General features: G+C 58.6%; 1 protein-coding gene across 1 annotated transcript in view; it reads right to left on the bottom strand.

Moving 5' to 3' along the window:
- Window positions 1-15949, bottom strand: part of HHIPL1 (HHIP like 1) — a 21217-nt gene extending 5268 nt beyond the window's left edge. Inside the window, exons 1-7 of the mRNA XM_060181034.1 lie at window positions 15524-15949; window positions 9973-10619; window positions 7362-7505; window positions 6530-6858; window positions 6008-6134; window positions 4306-4451; window positions 3215-3296 (exon numbers count right to left, since the gene is read on the bottom strand). Coding sequence (XP_060037017.1) covers window positions 3215-3296; window positions 4306-4451; window positions 6008-6134; window positions 6530-6858; window positions 7362-7505; window positions 9973-10619; window positions 15524-15784 — 1736 coding nt within the window. The 5' untranslated portion in view covers window positions 15785-15949. The remainder of the gene's footprint in view (window positions 1-3214; window positions 3297-4305; window positions 4452-6007; window positions 6135-6529; window positions 6859-7361; window positions 7506-9972; window positions 10620-15523) is intronic.

The following is a 15949-nucleotide window of genomic DNA, read 5'->3' as shown; positions in this document are numbered from 1 at the left end:
ATCCTAGGCTCCATGCCTGGCACCGAGCTTGCCAGAGCGGAACTGTGCCCCAGTCTTCTGTTCTCATAAACTAAAATCAACCTTTATTGCTTTATTTATTGAACATAGCCACCAAGGAGTAGAGGTTCCCCTCCCCTTGCGTGTCTGAAGACCAGACTCACTCCCTTTCTTTCCTCCCCCTCTCATCTCCATCATCTTCTTCCCTCATAAAGTAAGTGAATAAATACATCTTCGGTGCACTCGCAGCTAAACGGCCAGGACACATTAAGACAATGACAGCATTGTGACTCAACAGGAAAAGACACAGCTGTTCAAAACTTCCAGGGTGATGTTGCAACTCAGAGATTTTTAAAAAATTTTATTTATTGATTTTCCCTTTTGTTGCCCTTGTTGTCTTTTTATTGTTGCTGTAGTAGTTTGTTGTTGGATAGGACAGAGAGAAATGGAGAGAGGAGGGGAAAACAGAGAGGGGGAGAGAAAGACAGACACCTGCAGACCTGCTTCACCGCCTGTGAAGCGACTCCCCTGCAGGTGGGGAGCCGGGGGCTCGAACCGGGGATCCTTATGCCGGTCCTTGTGCTTCACGCCACATGCGCTTAACCCGCTGCGTTACCGCCCGACTCCCAACTCAGAGATGCTTATACAAACTGGAGATGAAGGAGCCAGAGCAGAAGCACTCAGCCTGCCTACCACCCTCCTCCGTGCTGGTCATTCACAGAGAAAGGAGACGTCAGAGATCTGTGTGTGTGTGTGTGGGGGGGTCTCAATAAACGGCCTCACTGTCACTGACAGGCGGGCTTCAGAAAAATAACAAGTGTAGTAAACAAGGAAGCCTGAGAGGCCAGTCAGGAAGAGGAGGTCAGGGCAGCTGCTTGACTCAGTGCAACAGGGGCTCCTGGGCGGGTCTAGGGGCGGGAAAAGGGCTCGGGAAAATCTGAGAAAGCCTTGGTTAAAATATACAGATGAGGACAAAAAAAGAAAAAGAAAGAAATGGAAAGAATGAGGTAAAGGGGGTCAGGTGGCGGCTCACGCAGTTAAGTGCGCACACTAAGCACAAGGATCCAGGTTCGAGCCCCCGGCTCCTCACCTGCAGGGGGATCACTTCACAAATGGCGATCTGTCTGTCTTTCTCTCTCTCCCCCTCCTCCTCTCTCAGTTTCTCTCTGTCCTATCTAATAAAATGGAAAAAATAGCCACCAGAAGCAGTGGATTCCTAGTGATAACCCCGGAGGCAAAAAAGAAAAAAGTAATAATAAAAATTTTGTTGTTGTTGTTGTTGTTGCCTCCAGGGTTAGTGCTGGGGCTCAGTGCCTGCACTACGAAACCACTGCTCCTGGAGGCTATTTTTCCCATTTTGTTACCCTTGTTGTTATAGCCGTGTCGCTGTTGGATAGGACACAGAGAAACGGAGAGAGGAGGGGAGACAGAGAGGAGGAGAGAAAGACAGACACCTGCAGACCTGCTTTACCTCTTGCGAAGTGACCCCCCTGCAGGTGGGGAGTCGGGGGCTCGAACCGGGATCCTTAGGCTGGTCCTTGAGCTTTGCGACATGTGCACTTAACCCGCTGCACTTCTGCCCATCCCACAATAAAATAAAATAATTTTTAAAAAAATGAAGTTGAGAAAGAGAGGAAGGGAACCTGGGCCACTTAAATTTTTTGAGCTTGCTTATTTGATTTACTTGTTTACTCGTTGAACCAAAGACTCCTGTGTGGGTGTTTCATCTCTCCATGCTGCTTTTTCACCCAGCTAGAGATAGAAAGAGACAGAGTGGGAGAGACAGACGGAAAGAGAGATAGCACAGCACCAGTTTCCCTTGGAGTCGTGACAGCTCCCGTGTGGAGCCCAGACTGTGTGCTTGGCCAGGCCCAGTCCCACCTGGAAAGCTTGTTCTCCTGTGCAGAATGCCCCTGACTCTCCCCTGCCTCCCTCCCCACCTCCAGCCCCACTCACTCTAAATCAGAAAACAGAGACTCTGAGCTGGGACGCTGCTCAGAGTAGCCACACGGAGACGCCGGGCACAGACGCCTGGCACAGACGCCTGGCACAGACGCCTCCTGAACTAAACTGGGCCCTGTGGGCCCCATAATGCAGCTGCTGCCCCCAGGGAGGCTGGGTGAGGAGTAGGCGGGCACAAGGGAGATACTCTGCCCTCTTTGCAGCTTGTCTGCAAAATTTAAATGATCTTAAAAGTGGATCCCCCCCACCCCCCGCATTTATATCCTATCTTGCCACCAGGATTGTCAGTCACTGGGGCTCTGTGCCTGCCTCTACTCCATCACTACCAGGGGAGTCTTATTTTTCTTTTTAGATCAAAGGTAAGAGAGAGAGGGCTTGAGAGACGGAGAGAAGAAGAGACACCACAGCACTGTTCCTTAGGCTGGTGATCCCTTGGTGGGGCATGGGGGCTTGAACCCCGGTCCTCACACATGGCGATGTGAGTGCCAGCAGCTGAGCTGTCTCTTCGACCTTTGTTTGCCATGATGGTATCACTGGGGCTTGGGCCAGCGCTATAAACCCATTGCTCCTGGCCACTTTCTCTTGTTTGCTTTCTTGCTTTCCTTCCTTCCTCCCTCCCTCCCTTTCTTTTCCTTTCTTCTTTGTTATTTGATAGGACAGAGAGAAATTGAGGGAGGAGGGGGAATTGAGAGACAGAAAGACACCACCAGAACTGCTTCATCACTTGTGAAGCTTTTCCCCCTGCAGGTGGGAGGCTGGGGCTTGAACCCGGGTCCCTGCTCACTGCAATGTGTGCACTCTGCCTGGTGCACCACTACCCAGCCCCCCTAAATATATGCATTTACAGGTTTGATGGTGGTGGTTATGGTGGGGACTCACAGGCCTGTGGTGTGAAACTGCACAGAGCTCACGGTTTGGAAAACCACCGTTAAACTGCAAATAATAGGGCCAGGCTGAGGCGCACCTGGTTGAGTGCATACATTACTGTGCTCAAAGACCCGGGTTCGAGCCCACCCCACCTCACCCCAATCCCCACCTGCAGGAGGGAAGCTTCGTAGATAGTGAAGCAGGGCTGCAGGTATCTCTTTATCGCTCTATCTCCCCTCCCCTCTGAAATAAAATAAATCACCTTTAAAATAAATCACCAATAACACCCTTTGGCTAAGTGAGCCGGTGGGGCTGGCACTTGAGTCTGCGGCTGTCCACACCCCGGGCGGCTCCGGACACAGGGCCAGCACTCACAGCACTCACTCACCTGGAAGGGTCGATCACCTTGTAGACTACCCCGCGTGGCGCCGTGGCACTAGGTTCCGCCGTGGACAGGAAGTACAGCTCCCCTGGGGGAGAACGAGGGGTGAGGACACTGGACACCTGGCTTGGCCAGCTCTGTCTTGGACCCAGGCTGCAAGCCCGGAAACCAGCGCTGGGGAAGGTGTCTACTCCGGGGGCTCCCCTGGCTCTGCACCTGACTCCCCACCGATGGCCCCGGGTCCCAGCCTGGACATCCCCCTCTACCGCCCAACTGACACTGCAGAACCCAGTGCATCTCCTCCCTAAAATGGGGGGGTCAGGGTGACACTCCCCGGGTGTGAGGATTGCTGTTGCTGTCACTGTCATCGCCTGCTGTCCACCACACGCCCGCCCCCCCCCCCCCCAGCTCACTGTGTGTCTCTGGGCGTCCTCAGGCTGGCTGTCACTCAGGAAGTAGACAGAGGGCCTTCCAGGCCCTGCCTCTGCCTGGGGGCGGGGGACACCCCTCCTTCTAAAGCAAGTTAAGCCCCCACTGACCATTAACCTCACTGAAGAAAGTCTGAGGCGACCAGCGGGTTGGGCGGCTGGTTCCCCTTTGAAGCAGGGGGACTCTGCCGGTGTCAGTTCCACAAAGCTTTCCCAGGCTGGCGGCCGGGGGGCTGTGGGCACTCCTCCAAAGACCCCCTAGGTCGGCACTGCCTAGCAACCCAGCCAAGCATCCACCAGCCCCCAGAAGGCCCTGGGCTTTTGTCCAGGGACACTCAGGGCCAAGGGCCCAACCCAGGGGCAGAAGCAGGGGCCCCCGGCTCCCCACCCCTTCTCCTCCCCCTTCTTGGCACTGAAAAAGCCAGAGCCTGAATGGGGGCCCCATGGACAGGCAGGAAGGGGGTGCCCACCCTTTGCTGGAGACAGACAGCCCAGCCGCTCTGCATAGGCCAGGCACTCACAGCCCCAGGGCTGCGGAGGTGAAATGTGCAGCTCAGCCCCTCACAGCTCCGCAGCCCACCACAGGGAGACAGGCCACGGTGCAGCCCGGTGCCCAAAACCCTCAGACCCCAGGCCGGCAGCACCCAGAGCAGAACAGCCAGGGCTCACCTGCCTCGTCCTCCCCGAAGGAGATGATATGCGGGTGGTGGTGGTTGATGAGGCCGGGGAAGGCACAGGTCTGCCCGCGTCCCATGCACACCTCACTGTAGCGCCACTGGCCCGTTTCCGGCTCCTCCCGGAGGGACATCAGTCGCCTGAAGATGAGGAGGAGCTATAGTGGCCCTGGGTTCGATCCCTGGAGCCCTGACTAAAAGAAGGAGCTGGGCAGTGGCCCACCTGGTTGACACACTCATTACAGTGCACAAGGACCCAGGTTCAAGTCCCTGGTCCCCACCTGCAGAGGGACACCTCACAAGCAGTGAAGCAGGGCTGCAGGTGTCTCTCTGTGTCTCCTCCTCAATTTCTCTTGATACCCATCCAAAATGAATAAATAAAATGGATACAATTTTAAAAATATTTATTTATTTATTCCCTTTTGTTGCCCTTGTTGCTTTATTGTTGTAGTTATTAGTGATGTTGTCGTTGTTGGATAGGACAGAGAGAAATGGAGAGAGGAGGGGAAGACAGAGAGGGGGAGAAAAAGACAGACACCTGCAGACCTGCTTCACTACCTGTGAAGTGACTCCCCTGCAGGTGGGGAGCCGGGGGCTCGAACCGGGATCCTTATGCCAATCTTTGCGCTTTGTGCCACCTGCGCTTAACTCGCTGCACTATTGCCCAACTCCCAAAATAGACATTTAAAAAAAAAATCTAAAAGGGGTGGGGATCAGGCAGTAGCACAGAGGGTTAAGCACACATGGCATGAAGCACAAGGACCGGTGTAAGGATCCCGGTTCGAGCCCCTGGCTCCCCACCTCCAGGGGGATCACTTCACGAGCAGTGAAGCAGGTCTGCAGGTGTCTGTCTTTCTCTCTCCCTCTCTGTCTTCCCCTCCTCTCTCCATTTTTCTCTCTCTGTCCTATCTAATAATGATGACAACAACAACAATAATAACCTCAACGACGATAAAACAAGGACAACAAAAGGGAAAATGAATAATTTTTTTAAAAGCTAAAAGGATGGACACTTTGCCTCTTCTATGGAGTTTGTGGGGTCCGGACTCACCCCGCCCCTGCCCCCTCCCCATCTTGTCCCACTCTGAGGGTCTCAGTGGGTGAAGGGGCCCCACCTCAGAGTGTGGGGATCAGGTTCCTAGGGACCCCAAGGTCACACTTCCAGAACCACCATCTCCTGGGGGGGTCAGAGGGTGCACCCACCCTCAGCCCCACCTTTGGCGTCCTGCTGCTGCCACCCCCCAGCAGTCTGGGTACAGACTCCAGAGTCTCAGACCTTCAGAATCCCAGGTATGAGATGCCATCCTCTCCCTCCCTGGGTGGGCGAGAGAGCAGAGGGTTTGCAAGTGGGAAGTCCTGCGTTTGATTGCTGGCACCACACATGCCAGTGATGCTCTGGCATTGCTCTCTCTCTCTCTCTCTCCCCGTCTCCCTTTCTCTCTCCTTCTCTCTCTCTCTCCCTGTCTCTCTCTTTGAAAAATTACCTGGAACAGTGCAACCACACATAAATCTCATAAAATGAGTATGTTAAGTATCTCTGGCTCTGTAGGGTGTGGGGGCAGGCAGCAAAGGCGGGAAAGGGGGTGTGCGCTGGGACGGACCCCGGAAGCCTCTTGGCCCCCAGCCGGGGGTCCCTGGCAGAGCCCCATCGCTCGAATGTTGGGGTCATGGTGGCTTCAGCCGCCCAGGCCACGTACCCACTCATGAAATCTCCAAAAATGTAGAGTCCATTCAGGTTGGGGTTCTCACAGCCCCGGTACACGTAGCCCCCTGTGACCGACTTGCCCAGCTTGTGGGGGTAGGCGAAGATGGGCAGCTCATCCTCTGCAGAGAGAGGACATGCTGGGTGAGCCTGCGGGTGACCTCCGGGGACCAGCCTCCCCCACACATACCAGGCACACTTCCTGGGTGTCCTGAGTCTTTGGCGACAAGGGGACCCGAGGTGGCATCCCTGAGGGTCACCCAGAGATGCCTTGGGGACAGGGGACAAAGACATCCCTTGTGGGGACATCCGGGTACAGCCAGGGGAGAAGGAAAGGAGACTCTGGGATCAAGGTGGGGAACAGAGGGCGCCAGTGGACACGATGAGGGGGTGCCCACAGTCTGGGGTTCAGGGTGCTCATAGCCTCTATGGAGGGTGGGGTACAGGCCCTGGGGAGGGTGGGGTGCAGCTTGCAGGGAGGGGATGCAGCCCGGGGTGGGGGGCGGGGAGCAGTCACCCAGCGAGGCGTTGGCGCACAGCTTGTGGTCGTAGCACTCGAAACCCTCGCGGGCCCTCCAGCCGTAGTTACGGCCTCGCCGCACCAGGTCCACCTCCTCGAACCGGTTCTGCCCCACGTCGCCACAGAAGAGGCGCCCGTGGCCCACGCCCGTCGCCGGGTCCCCACGGTCAAAGGAGCATCGCCACATGTTACGCACACCAAGCGCGAACACCTCGGGGCGCGCTTCGGGGTCCCCCACGAACGGGTTGTCAGGTGGGATGCGGTAGGGTGGGCCGCCCTCGGGGCTGCTCACGTCCAACCGCAGCACCTTGCCCAGCAGCGCTGACCTGGGGGTGGGGGACGGGCTGGGGGGCCTGCTCGGTGCCCGGGCACCAAGGGACACCCCCACCAGGTGCCGGGAACTGGGGGCAGCCCGCCACTCACTTCTCAGCTGGGTGCCTCCAAGAGTCCACCCAACCAACCATCCGTCCATCCGTCCATTCACCATACCCACCCATGCATCCATGCATCCATCTATCCATCCACCACCCGTCCATCCGTACAGCCAGCCAGCCACCCACCCATTCATTCTTCCTCCCATCCATCCATCCATCCATCCATCCATCATCCACCCACCCACCAATCCACCCACCCATGCATTCATTGTCCATCTGTCCACCTGCCCATCCATCCATCCATCCATCCATCCACCCAACAATCCATCAGTCCATCCATCCCAGAATGAATGTGTGGGGTCCCCACTAGCTGGTGCTGGCTGGGCAGGGACCAAGAGCCCTCTAAACTGTGTGGCTGGAGAGTAAGTTCTCCCGGGAGAGAGAACAGTACATACTTGTTCTGGGCATTGCCGAACTTCCCAAAGGGGTCTCCGGCCATCCCGCCATCTCCCGTGAAGACGTACAGGTAGCCATCTGGTCCAAAGAGCAGCTGGCCGCCGTTGTGGTTGGAGGCTGGCTCCTCGATCTCCAGGATTATCCTGCAAGGAGGTGCCCATCCCCCCCAGAGAGGAGAGAGATCAAAACAAGATCTGGGAATGAAACCGCTTCTGTCCGGGGTCACGGCAGCTGACTGCGGTTCACTTCCTTCTGACAGGGAGCTGATGGAGGGTGGGGTGGGGGCTCAGAGAGCTCGGGGACACGTGCAGCACACAGACACACGGCCGCGTGGGAAAGCCGGACTACAGCTCCGACCTGGTGATTCCTCCTCTTCATGTTCTCAGAGCCAAGAGTTTACAGGGGGGAAAGAAAAGGGGGAGGATATATCTTGCACCGAAGTAAAAGACTCTGGTGTGTGTGTGGGAGGGTTCATGTTCCGGAACATGGTGGCAGAGAAGGACCTAGCGGGGTTGAACTGTTATGTGGGCAACTGGGAAATGTTACTCATGGACAAACTATTGTATTTTACTGTCAACTATAGACCATTAATCCTCCAATAAATTAAAAAAAAAATTAGATTCAAAAAGATTGGGGATAGGGAGACAGCATAATGGTTATGCAAAGAGATATTCCTGCCTGGGGTTCTGGGGTTCCAGGTTCAGTCCCTAGCATCACCATCAGCTAGAGCTGAGCAGGGCTCTGGAGGAGATGGGGGAGGGGAATCGACAGATTGAAGAAAGAGACAGAGGATCCCTCTGCTATATGCGGTGCTGAAGACGGAACCTGAGACCTCAGACATGCAGGTCCCATGTCCTCTGCTGAGCCACCATCCCAGTCACCAGACCTGACAGTTCCATCAAATACGTTCCATTCTGGTGTCTACGCTGGAGCCCAGCCCTGGCCCTCCCCCTCTCCTCTCGCCACTCTGTTTCCCAGCCTTCTTTGCTGGGTGGCCTCTGGCCAGGTTCAGTCAAGATGCTGGCACTAGCCCAGCAGGCAGATGGAAGGGCTGGCGGCCTCGGGCAGCGCCGGGCACGGGTCTGCTTCCCCGGCACACGCAGGTCAGATGGAGGCCCGCCGGCCGGGCTGGTGGTATCTGCTGGAACAACAGTAGGAGCAAAACTGATGCACAGAGCATGGAGTCCGCGTTGAGAGGACTGGAGGCTGCGGGCAGGGACAGCAGTGTGCCAGGGAGTGGCGCGGGAGGAGGGAGACAGCCCCAGCAATAATGTCTCACAGTGGGAGGGGCACAGGGCTCCGAGCTCGAACCCCAGCACTGCACTGGGCAATAATCTGGGCTCCTTCTCATCCCCACTCTGAATAAAAAAAAAGATAGGTGCCTGGAGCTGTAGCGTAACGAGGTGGACCAGTGGGCAGGGTCTGCGGATGGGCAGTCTGTCCCCCAGGTCGCTGCTCTGAAGCTACCTAGTGAGGGGTCGGGGGGAGACGAGGCAAGAAGAACATTAACCTCCACAGAAGCCCAAAGGGAGGGTGTGGTGCGGTCAGAGGGTGTGGGCACATCCTGTGGTGTCTCCTGGACACGTGTCCCTTCCCTGCCCCGGGACACAAGGCTGAGCCCCTCACTGGGCATGAGAGCCAAATATTTAACCACTAAGCAAGCACCTGGCAGGAACTAGCGGGTCTTCATACCAGCAGAGCAAGACAAGGGAGCAGGCAGGCGCAGCAGAGGTGACACAAGTGCTCACACCCGCACACAGGCAGGCATATAGAGGTGCTCGGGGAGGCGGGCGGTGGCGCAGCAGGTTAAGCACACGTGGCGCAAAGCGCAAGGGCCCACATAAGGATCCTGGTTCGAGCCCCCGGCTCCCCACCTGCAGGGGAGTCTCTTCACAGGTGGTGAAGCAGGTCTGCGGGTGTCTGTCTTTCTCTCCCCCTCTCTCCCTCTCCCCCTCCTCTCTCCATTTCTCTCTATCCTGTCCAATACACATGAAAAAAAATGGGGAGTCGGGCAGGTTAAGGGCCCATGGCGAGAAGCAAGGACCCCGGTTCGAGCCCCCGGCTCCCCACCCGCAGGGAAGTCGCTTCACAGGCGGTGAAGCAGGTCTGCAGGTGTCTGTCTTTCTCTCTCCCTCTCTGTCTTCCCCTCCTCTCTCCATTTCTCTCCGTCCTATCCAACAACAACATCAATAATAACTACAACAATAAAACAACAAAGGCAACACAAGGGAATAAATAAGTAAATATTGAAAAACATTTTTTAAATAAATGTTTAAAAATGGCCACCAGGAGCAGGGGATTCGTAGCACAGGCACCGAGCCCCAGTGAGAACCCTGGAGGCAAGATAAGTAAATAAATAAATAAATGATAAAATATTTAAAAAATATGAAGGTGCTCTCTGGTGTGTGTGGGTGCGTGAGGCAGGTGCATGCTGGTGCGAAGTAAGATGCACGCAGGTGTGTGTAGCACAGGTGTGTATCTGTAGGGGTGTGTGCGCGCAGGCACGCATGCCATGCAGGGGCGCGTGTAAAGGTTCATGCCCCTGGGGGTGCGCAACTCAGGTGCCTGGGGAGTTCCAGGCCTCCACCCCGGGGTCTCCAGTCCCCGCACCTCTCGGAGCTGTGGTCCACCGCGTTGGCGTCGTCCTCGGACACCCGGAACTCGCTGACTCGGATCCACTCTTCCAGGCCCAGCCCCACCGAGTAGTACACGAAGACGCGGCCGTTGCGCCCGAAGCCGGGGTGGAAGGCGAGGCCCAGGAAGCCGCGCTCGTCGCCCTCCCAGGGCGAGGTGAGCACGGCCCGGCTGAGGTTGAGGAAGGGTCGCTCCAGCCGCGAGCGGTCGGGCAGGTAGGCCCACACCAGCCCCAGCTGCTCGGCCACGAAGAAGCGGTGGGTGCCGTCCCGGGCGTGCACCAGGGCCACCGGGTTGCGCAGCCCGTGGGCCGCCTCCTCCAGGCAGAGCTGCAGGCAGCCGCGGGGGTCGGCGCGCACCTGGCCCAGCCCCGCGTTGAGCCGCTCGCTGACCAGCAGGCGCGGGAAGCAGTAGTCCGCGTCCGCCAGGGCCAGCGCCCCGCACAGCCTGGCCGGGTCGTCCAGCAGCGGCCCGAGCGCGGCCTCCGGAGACAGGTGGCCCAGCAGGCCGCGGCAGGTGAGCCACAGGTCGCGACAGTAGTCCTGGCAGAGCCCGGGCAGCGTGCGCAGGGGTGTGGCGGGGTCCTCCGCATCGTACAGGTGGGCTGCGTAGGGCGAGCACTCCTGCAGGGAGAGGGCAGCACCCCGCCAGGCTCAGCCTGGGGCTCCCGGCCAGCAGAGGAGGCCACCCCGCCTGCCAGGCGTCTCCCGCTCCTGGCTACCTCCCCGCACTTGCACTGATGTATTTGTGTTTTATTTATTCATTCATTTATTTATATTTATTTTCCCTTTTGTTGCCCTTGTTTTTGTTGTAGTTATTGTTGTTGTTATTGATGTCATTATTGTTGGATAGGACAGAGAGAAATGGAGAGAGGAGGGGAAGACAGAGAGGGGGAGAGAAAGACAGACACCTGCAGACCTGCTTCACTGCTTCTGAAGCAACTCCCCTCAGGTGGGGGAGCCGGGGGCTCGAACCGGGATCTTTACACCGGTCCTTTCGCTTGGCGCCACTTGGGCTTAACCTGCTGCGCTCCGCCAACTCCTTATTCATTTAGTTTTATTGCCGGCAGGGTTGTCGCCGGGGCTTGGGGCCAGGCACTACTTACGAATCCACTGCTCCCGAAGGCCATTTTCCCCTCCCCCCCTTTTATTTCTTTTAACATTTTTTTTTTGCCTCCAGGGTTATTGCTGGGGCTCAGTGCACCAAGAATCCACTGCTCCTGGAGGCCATTCTTTTCCCCCTTTTGTTGACCTTGTTGTTGTAGCCTTGTTGTGGTTATTATTGTTGTTGATGTCATTCGTTGTTGGATAGGGCAGAGAGAAATGGAGAGAGGAGGGGAAGACAGAGAGGGGGAGAGAAAGACAGACACCTGCAGACCTGCTTCACTGCCTGTGAAGCGACCTCCCTGCAGGTGGGGAGCCGGGGGCTCGAACCAGGATCCTTGTGCCGGTCCTTGCGCTTTGCACCATGTCCATTTAACCTGCTGTGCTACCGCCTGACCCCCTGTTGTCATTATTATTGTTGTCGTCATAGCTGTTGTTGGATAGGACAGAGAGAAATGGAGAGAGGAGGGGAAGACAGAGAGGGGGAGAGAAAGACATCTGCAGACCTGCTTCACCGCCTGTGAAGCGACTCCCCTGCAGGTGGGGAGCCAGGGGCTTGAACCGGGATCCTTATGCCGGTCCTTGCGCTTTGCGCCACTTGCGCTTAACCCACTGTGCTACTGTCCGACTCCTGAAAAAAAAATCAGTTAATTAAATAAATAAATGTGGGCCTGGGAAGTGGCACACTGGGTAAGGTGGTGGCCTCTCATGCCTGAGGTCCTGTGTCTGATCCTCTTATCACGTGTGCTAGAGTGATGCCCTGGTGTTCTCTCTCTCTCATGCAAAAGACTTTCATGTCTGAGACTTCAAGGGCCCAGGTTCAATCCTCAGCACCACCCTAATGCTTTGTGTGTCCTCTCTCTCTGTACATGAGACCCTGGTGCCACCCTGACTGCACTTCCTTATGTCCGTGTCTGGCCCCGTAATCTTGCCAGGCCTGCACCCCGTCCCAGGCCCAGCAACCCCCTCCCCTTCCCCCCCCCACACAGGCAGGGCCCTGGGGTTCCAACAGGAGGCTCCAGCGACAGCATCAGCAGGCCGCCCTGCTGGTGTGTCCTCAGGCTACCGGCCACAGCACACTCTCCCTGTCATCAACTGGACTGTGGCTTCTGTCACCCCACGTGCTGTCCTCTGCTGTTACCGTGGGATTTCTGGCCACTAGCGTGCCCCCAGCCGGGGTGGGGGCTGTCCCAGATGGGGGAACACCACGTTACAGACATTTTACTCCACCCCACAGAGGGGCAGGCAGCCTCTGTCTTGCCCTGTGTTGCAGAAACCCCCTGGAGCAGGGCAGAGTCTGCGGGCTGCCTGGCATGGAGACAGAAGCTGAGGCCGACGGAAGGCTGGTGCCAGGCAGTGGTGAGTCGAGACTGGGCCCTTCCCAAGGGTGCCCAGGGCCATCAGAAGCAAAACAGATGCTCAGAGCCCCAAGACAAAGCCCTGCCGGGCTGGGAGATAGTTCAACACGATAGAGCGCAGGATGTGCCCACGCCTGGGGGCCCAGAGGCCCTGGATTCAACCGCCGGCACCACCACAAGCCAGAGCTGTGGAGTGGAACTCCTGCCCATCTGAATTAGTTAACTTCGGAAACTCCCTGGGCAGAAGGGACAACCAGTCTCCAGTGGAAAAGCATCCTGGGTGTCTGGGGAGTTGTGAGCTGTGGGCACCAGCCGAGTGGGTTCTGAAGGGGTTGTGGGTGCAGGCAGCTTGGCAACAGCCCCTCTCTGTCTGCAGCCTCCCCACCCCCGGCCCAGGGCAGAAGTGAACCCATTCTGGACGGACATTGCCGCTGAGGCATCCTGGCGGGCTTCCTGTGGAAATTAGGAGGCGCTGGGTCAGGGAGCCGGTTTGGCTGGCAGACCTCCCCGCGGTCTGCTGCCTTCCCTCCCGCAAGGCCCCGCCAGGGAGAGAGCGTGAGCCAGCCACAGCTGCTTTTTCCAGACATGAGGTCACCCCCCAACGCCCGGGTGAGGTGCTAGCCGGTTCACCAGTGGCTCCCCAAGGGCGGGCTGTCCCGGGAATGTTCCCAGGGAAAGAGAAGCCTCTAGCCAGACCCCTCTGCCCTCACCCCCCATGCTCCTCTCCCCCCACTCTGCCCATCATTGGCCCTTCCGAGCTGGGCACACACCAGGTGCTCAGTAAACAAGGGGTTTGTGGTGGGGCATCGGGCTTATACATGAGATCCTGAACTCCACCCCTGACACCGATGGTCCACTGTCCTATCCACTTCTCTCTCTCTTTCTTGGAAGTAATTTTCTTTGTTAAAAATGTGGACAGGGTGCAGGACCCCAGCTATGTGCTCGGCCCCCAGGAACAGCCCCCGGCTGGTGAGTGGGGCAGAGGAGGCTTGTCCAGATCACACTTGCTCCTTGAGATGCACAGTGGGGTATGGAGGGGTCTGCAGTGGCTACTAAGGCCCATGGCACACCCCGACTCTGTATTCTGGGACCCCCCTCCCAGGCTCTCTGCCCTGCCTCCAGCCTGTCTCACTGACAGCTCACACCTGCAAGGTTTGTGGTCCCTGTGGGCTCCAGTGCCACCACCGGGCTGTGTGACCGTAGATGGGGTCCCCACCTCTCTTGGTCTCCCAGACCTGGCACTGGGACCCCCTTCTGTCTTCTTCAGCCACTGAGGAGGAGCTAGAGAATCCTAGTGAACCATCCAAGTCCCTTGGAGTGACATCTTGTCTGCTTAGCAACCATAGGTGGGTGGGCAAGGTTGCTTCCATTTTTTTTTTTTTTTTTTTTTTCCTCCTCCAGGGTTATTGCTGGGCTCGGTACCTGCACCATGAATCCACCGCTCCTGGAGCCATTTTTTCCCCCCTTTTGTTGCCCTTGTTGTAGCTTCGTTGTGATTATTATTATTGCCCTTGTTGACGCAATTCGTTGTTGGATAGTACAGAGAGAAATGGAGAGAGGAGGGGAAGACAGAGAAGGGGAGAGAAAGATAGACACCTGCAGACCTGCTTCACCGCCTGTGAAGCGACTCCCCTGCAGGTGGGGAGCCGGGGGCTCGAACCGGGATCCTTACTCCGGTCCCTGCGCTTTGCGCCACATGCGCTTAACCCACTGCGCCACCGCCCGACCCCCGGTTGCTTCCATTTTAAAGAGGGTTGTGGGGGGGTGGGGAGGGGCGTGCCCGGTTGAGCGCACACATTACAGGGCACAAGGACCTGGGTTTAAGCCCCTGGTCCCCACCTGCCAGGGGGAAGCTTCACAAGTGGTGAACAGGGCTGCAGGTGTCTATCTATCTATCTATCTATCTATGTCTATCTCTCAATCTCCCCATCCCTTTTGATTTCTAGCTGTCTCTGTCCAATAAAGACAAGTTGTGTGGGCACCCGCTCAGGCTCACACAGCCAGGACAGTCAGAGCCAAGATGGAGCCCCCAGCATGTCTGGCTCCAGGCTGCCCGCTTCTCCCCAGTGTCTCACCGCACTGGCCAAAGGTGGGGGGCCCTGGACCACATGACCTGACTCAGACCTGGGGAGGGGGCAGCCTCACCAGTTGGCAGAACAGCTGGACACAAGCTGGTTGGGCGGGAAAGGGGGGATGGCTCTGCCCACAGGGGGACGGACGGCGGGAGGAGGCGGAGGCCTCTCACCCAGCTCTGAGCACCCTCTCAAGCCAGAGCCTCACACTACACCCTGGGGGTGAGGGGTCCTCATTTAAGAACAGGGGGCCCCCAACACCTGGACACCCCCACCTCCAGGGCACTGACTGTAACCTTTGCAGGGTTCTGAGTGTCCCTCCCTTGGGAAACATTTAATGGTGCAGGGGTGCAGGGAGCAGAGAGCAGGGCCCCCCACCCTGGGACCCCAACCAAGGAAGGCTCCTGGGCCGAGCTGACTCCAGGCGGTGCGAGAGCTGAGAGGGGGCGATGGCTCGTCCCCAGGAAGGGGAAACTGAGGCACAGACAGACCCAAGTCAGAGCCGGTGGAGGCTGGGGTGTCCAATGTCTCGTCCTGTGGGCCTGGGGTTCCCCAGTTGTGGGGGTCCCATACACCCCTCCCCTGGCACAACAACCCTGCCCACTCCTGTTGTGCCTCCCACCCTGTGCGCCCCCTTGTGCCCGAACCCCGCTGTGCCCGCGACCCATACCCACACCCCTTGGCACAGCAGACTGCCCCCTCCGTCCCTGCAGTGCCCACCCCGTACCCGCACCCCCACCGTGCCCGCGCCTCACCGGCACAGCAGACCGCCTGGACCCCGCTGTGCGCCCCCTTGTGCCCAGACCCCCTTGCGCCCAAGCCCCTTGGCACAGCAGACCGCCCCCTCCGTCCCTGCAGTGCCCCCACCCAGTGCCCGCGCCTCACCTGGCCCACCAGGTGGTCCTCCCGCCCCCGACCCCCCATGCCCCCCCCCGTGCGCGCCCCCGGCACAACAGACTGCCCCCGCCCCGTGCGCGCCCCCGTGCCCGCTCACCTGGCACAGCAGGTCGAGCGCGTAGCCCGCGCAGGCCGCCCACTCGCCCGCGTCCACCCGCGCCGCCAGGGCCGCGAAGCGCCGGGCCAGCGCCGCGTCCCGCTCCGCCCCGCAGCAGCCGAAGGCCGAGTACTGCGCGCAGAAGCGCAGCGGGCGCGGCGGCCGGAAGGGCGGCCTGAAGTCCAGGCACTGGGGGTGTCCCCGCGCCCCCAGCGCCCCCAGCGCGCCCAGCGCGCCCAGCGCCAGCAGCGCCCCCGCCATGCCGCCCGCCGCCCCGCCGCCCACCACGCCCGGCCCGCGGGACTGTGCTCCCCGCCGCCTCCCGGGGGCGCCCGCAGCCCGGCGGGGCGCACAGCCGGCCCCCGGGAACCGCTCCAAGGTCGCGGTGTGGGGCCGCGCGGCGGCTGGGCGGCGGAGCGCAGGACG

The sequence above is a fragment of the Erinaceus europaeus genome, chromosome 22 (assembly GCF_950295315.1).
Source record: "Erinaceus europaeus chromosome 22, mEriEur2.1, whole genome shotgun sequence".
Taxonomy (NCBI): domain Eukaryota; kingdom Metazoa; phylum Chordata; class Mammalia; order Eulipotyphla; family Erinaceidae; genus Erinaceus; species Erinaceus europaeus.
The sequence above is the reverse complement of the archived record's forward strand: the minus strand, read 5'-3'. Positions and strand labels throughout refer to the sequence as shown.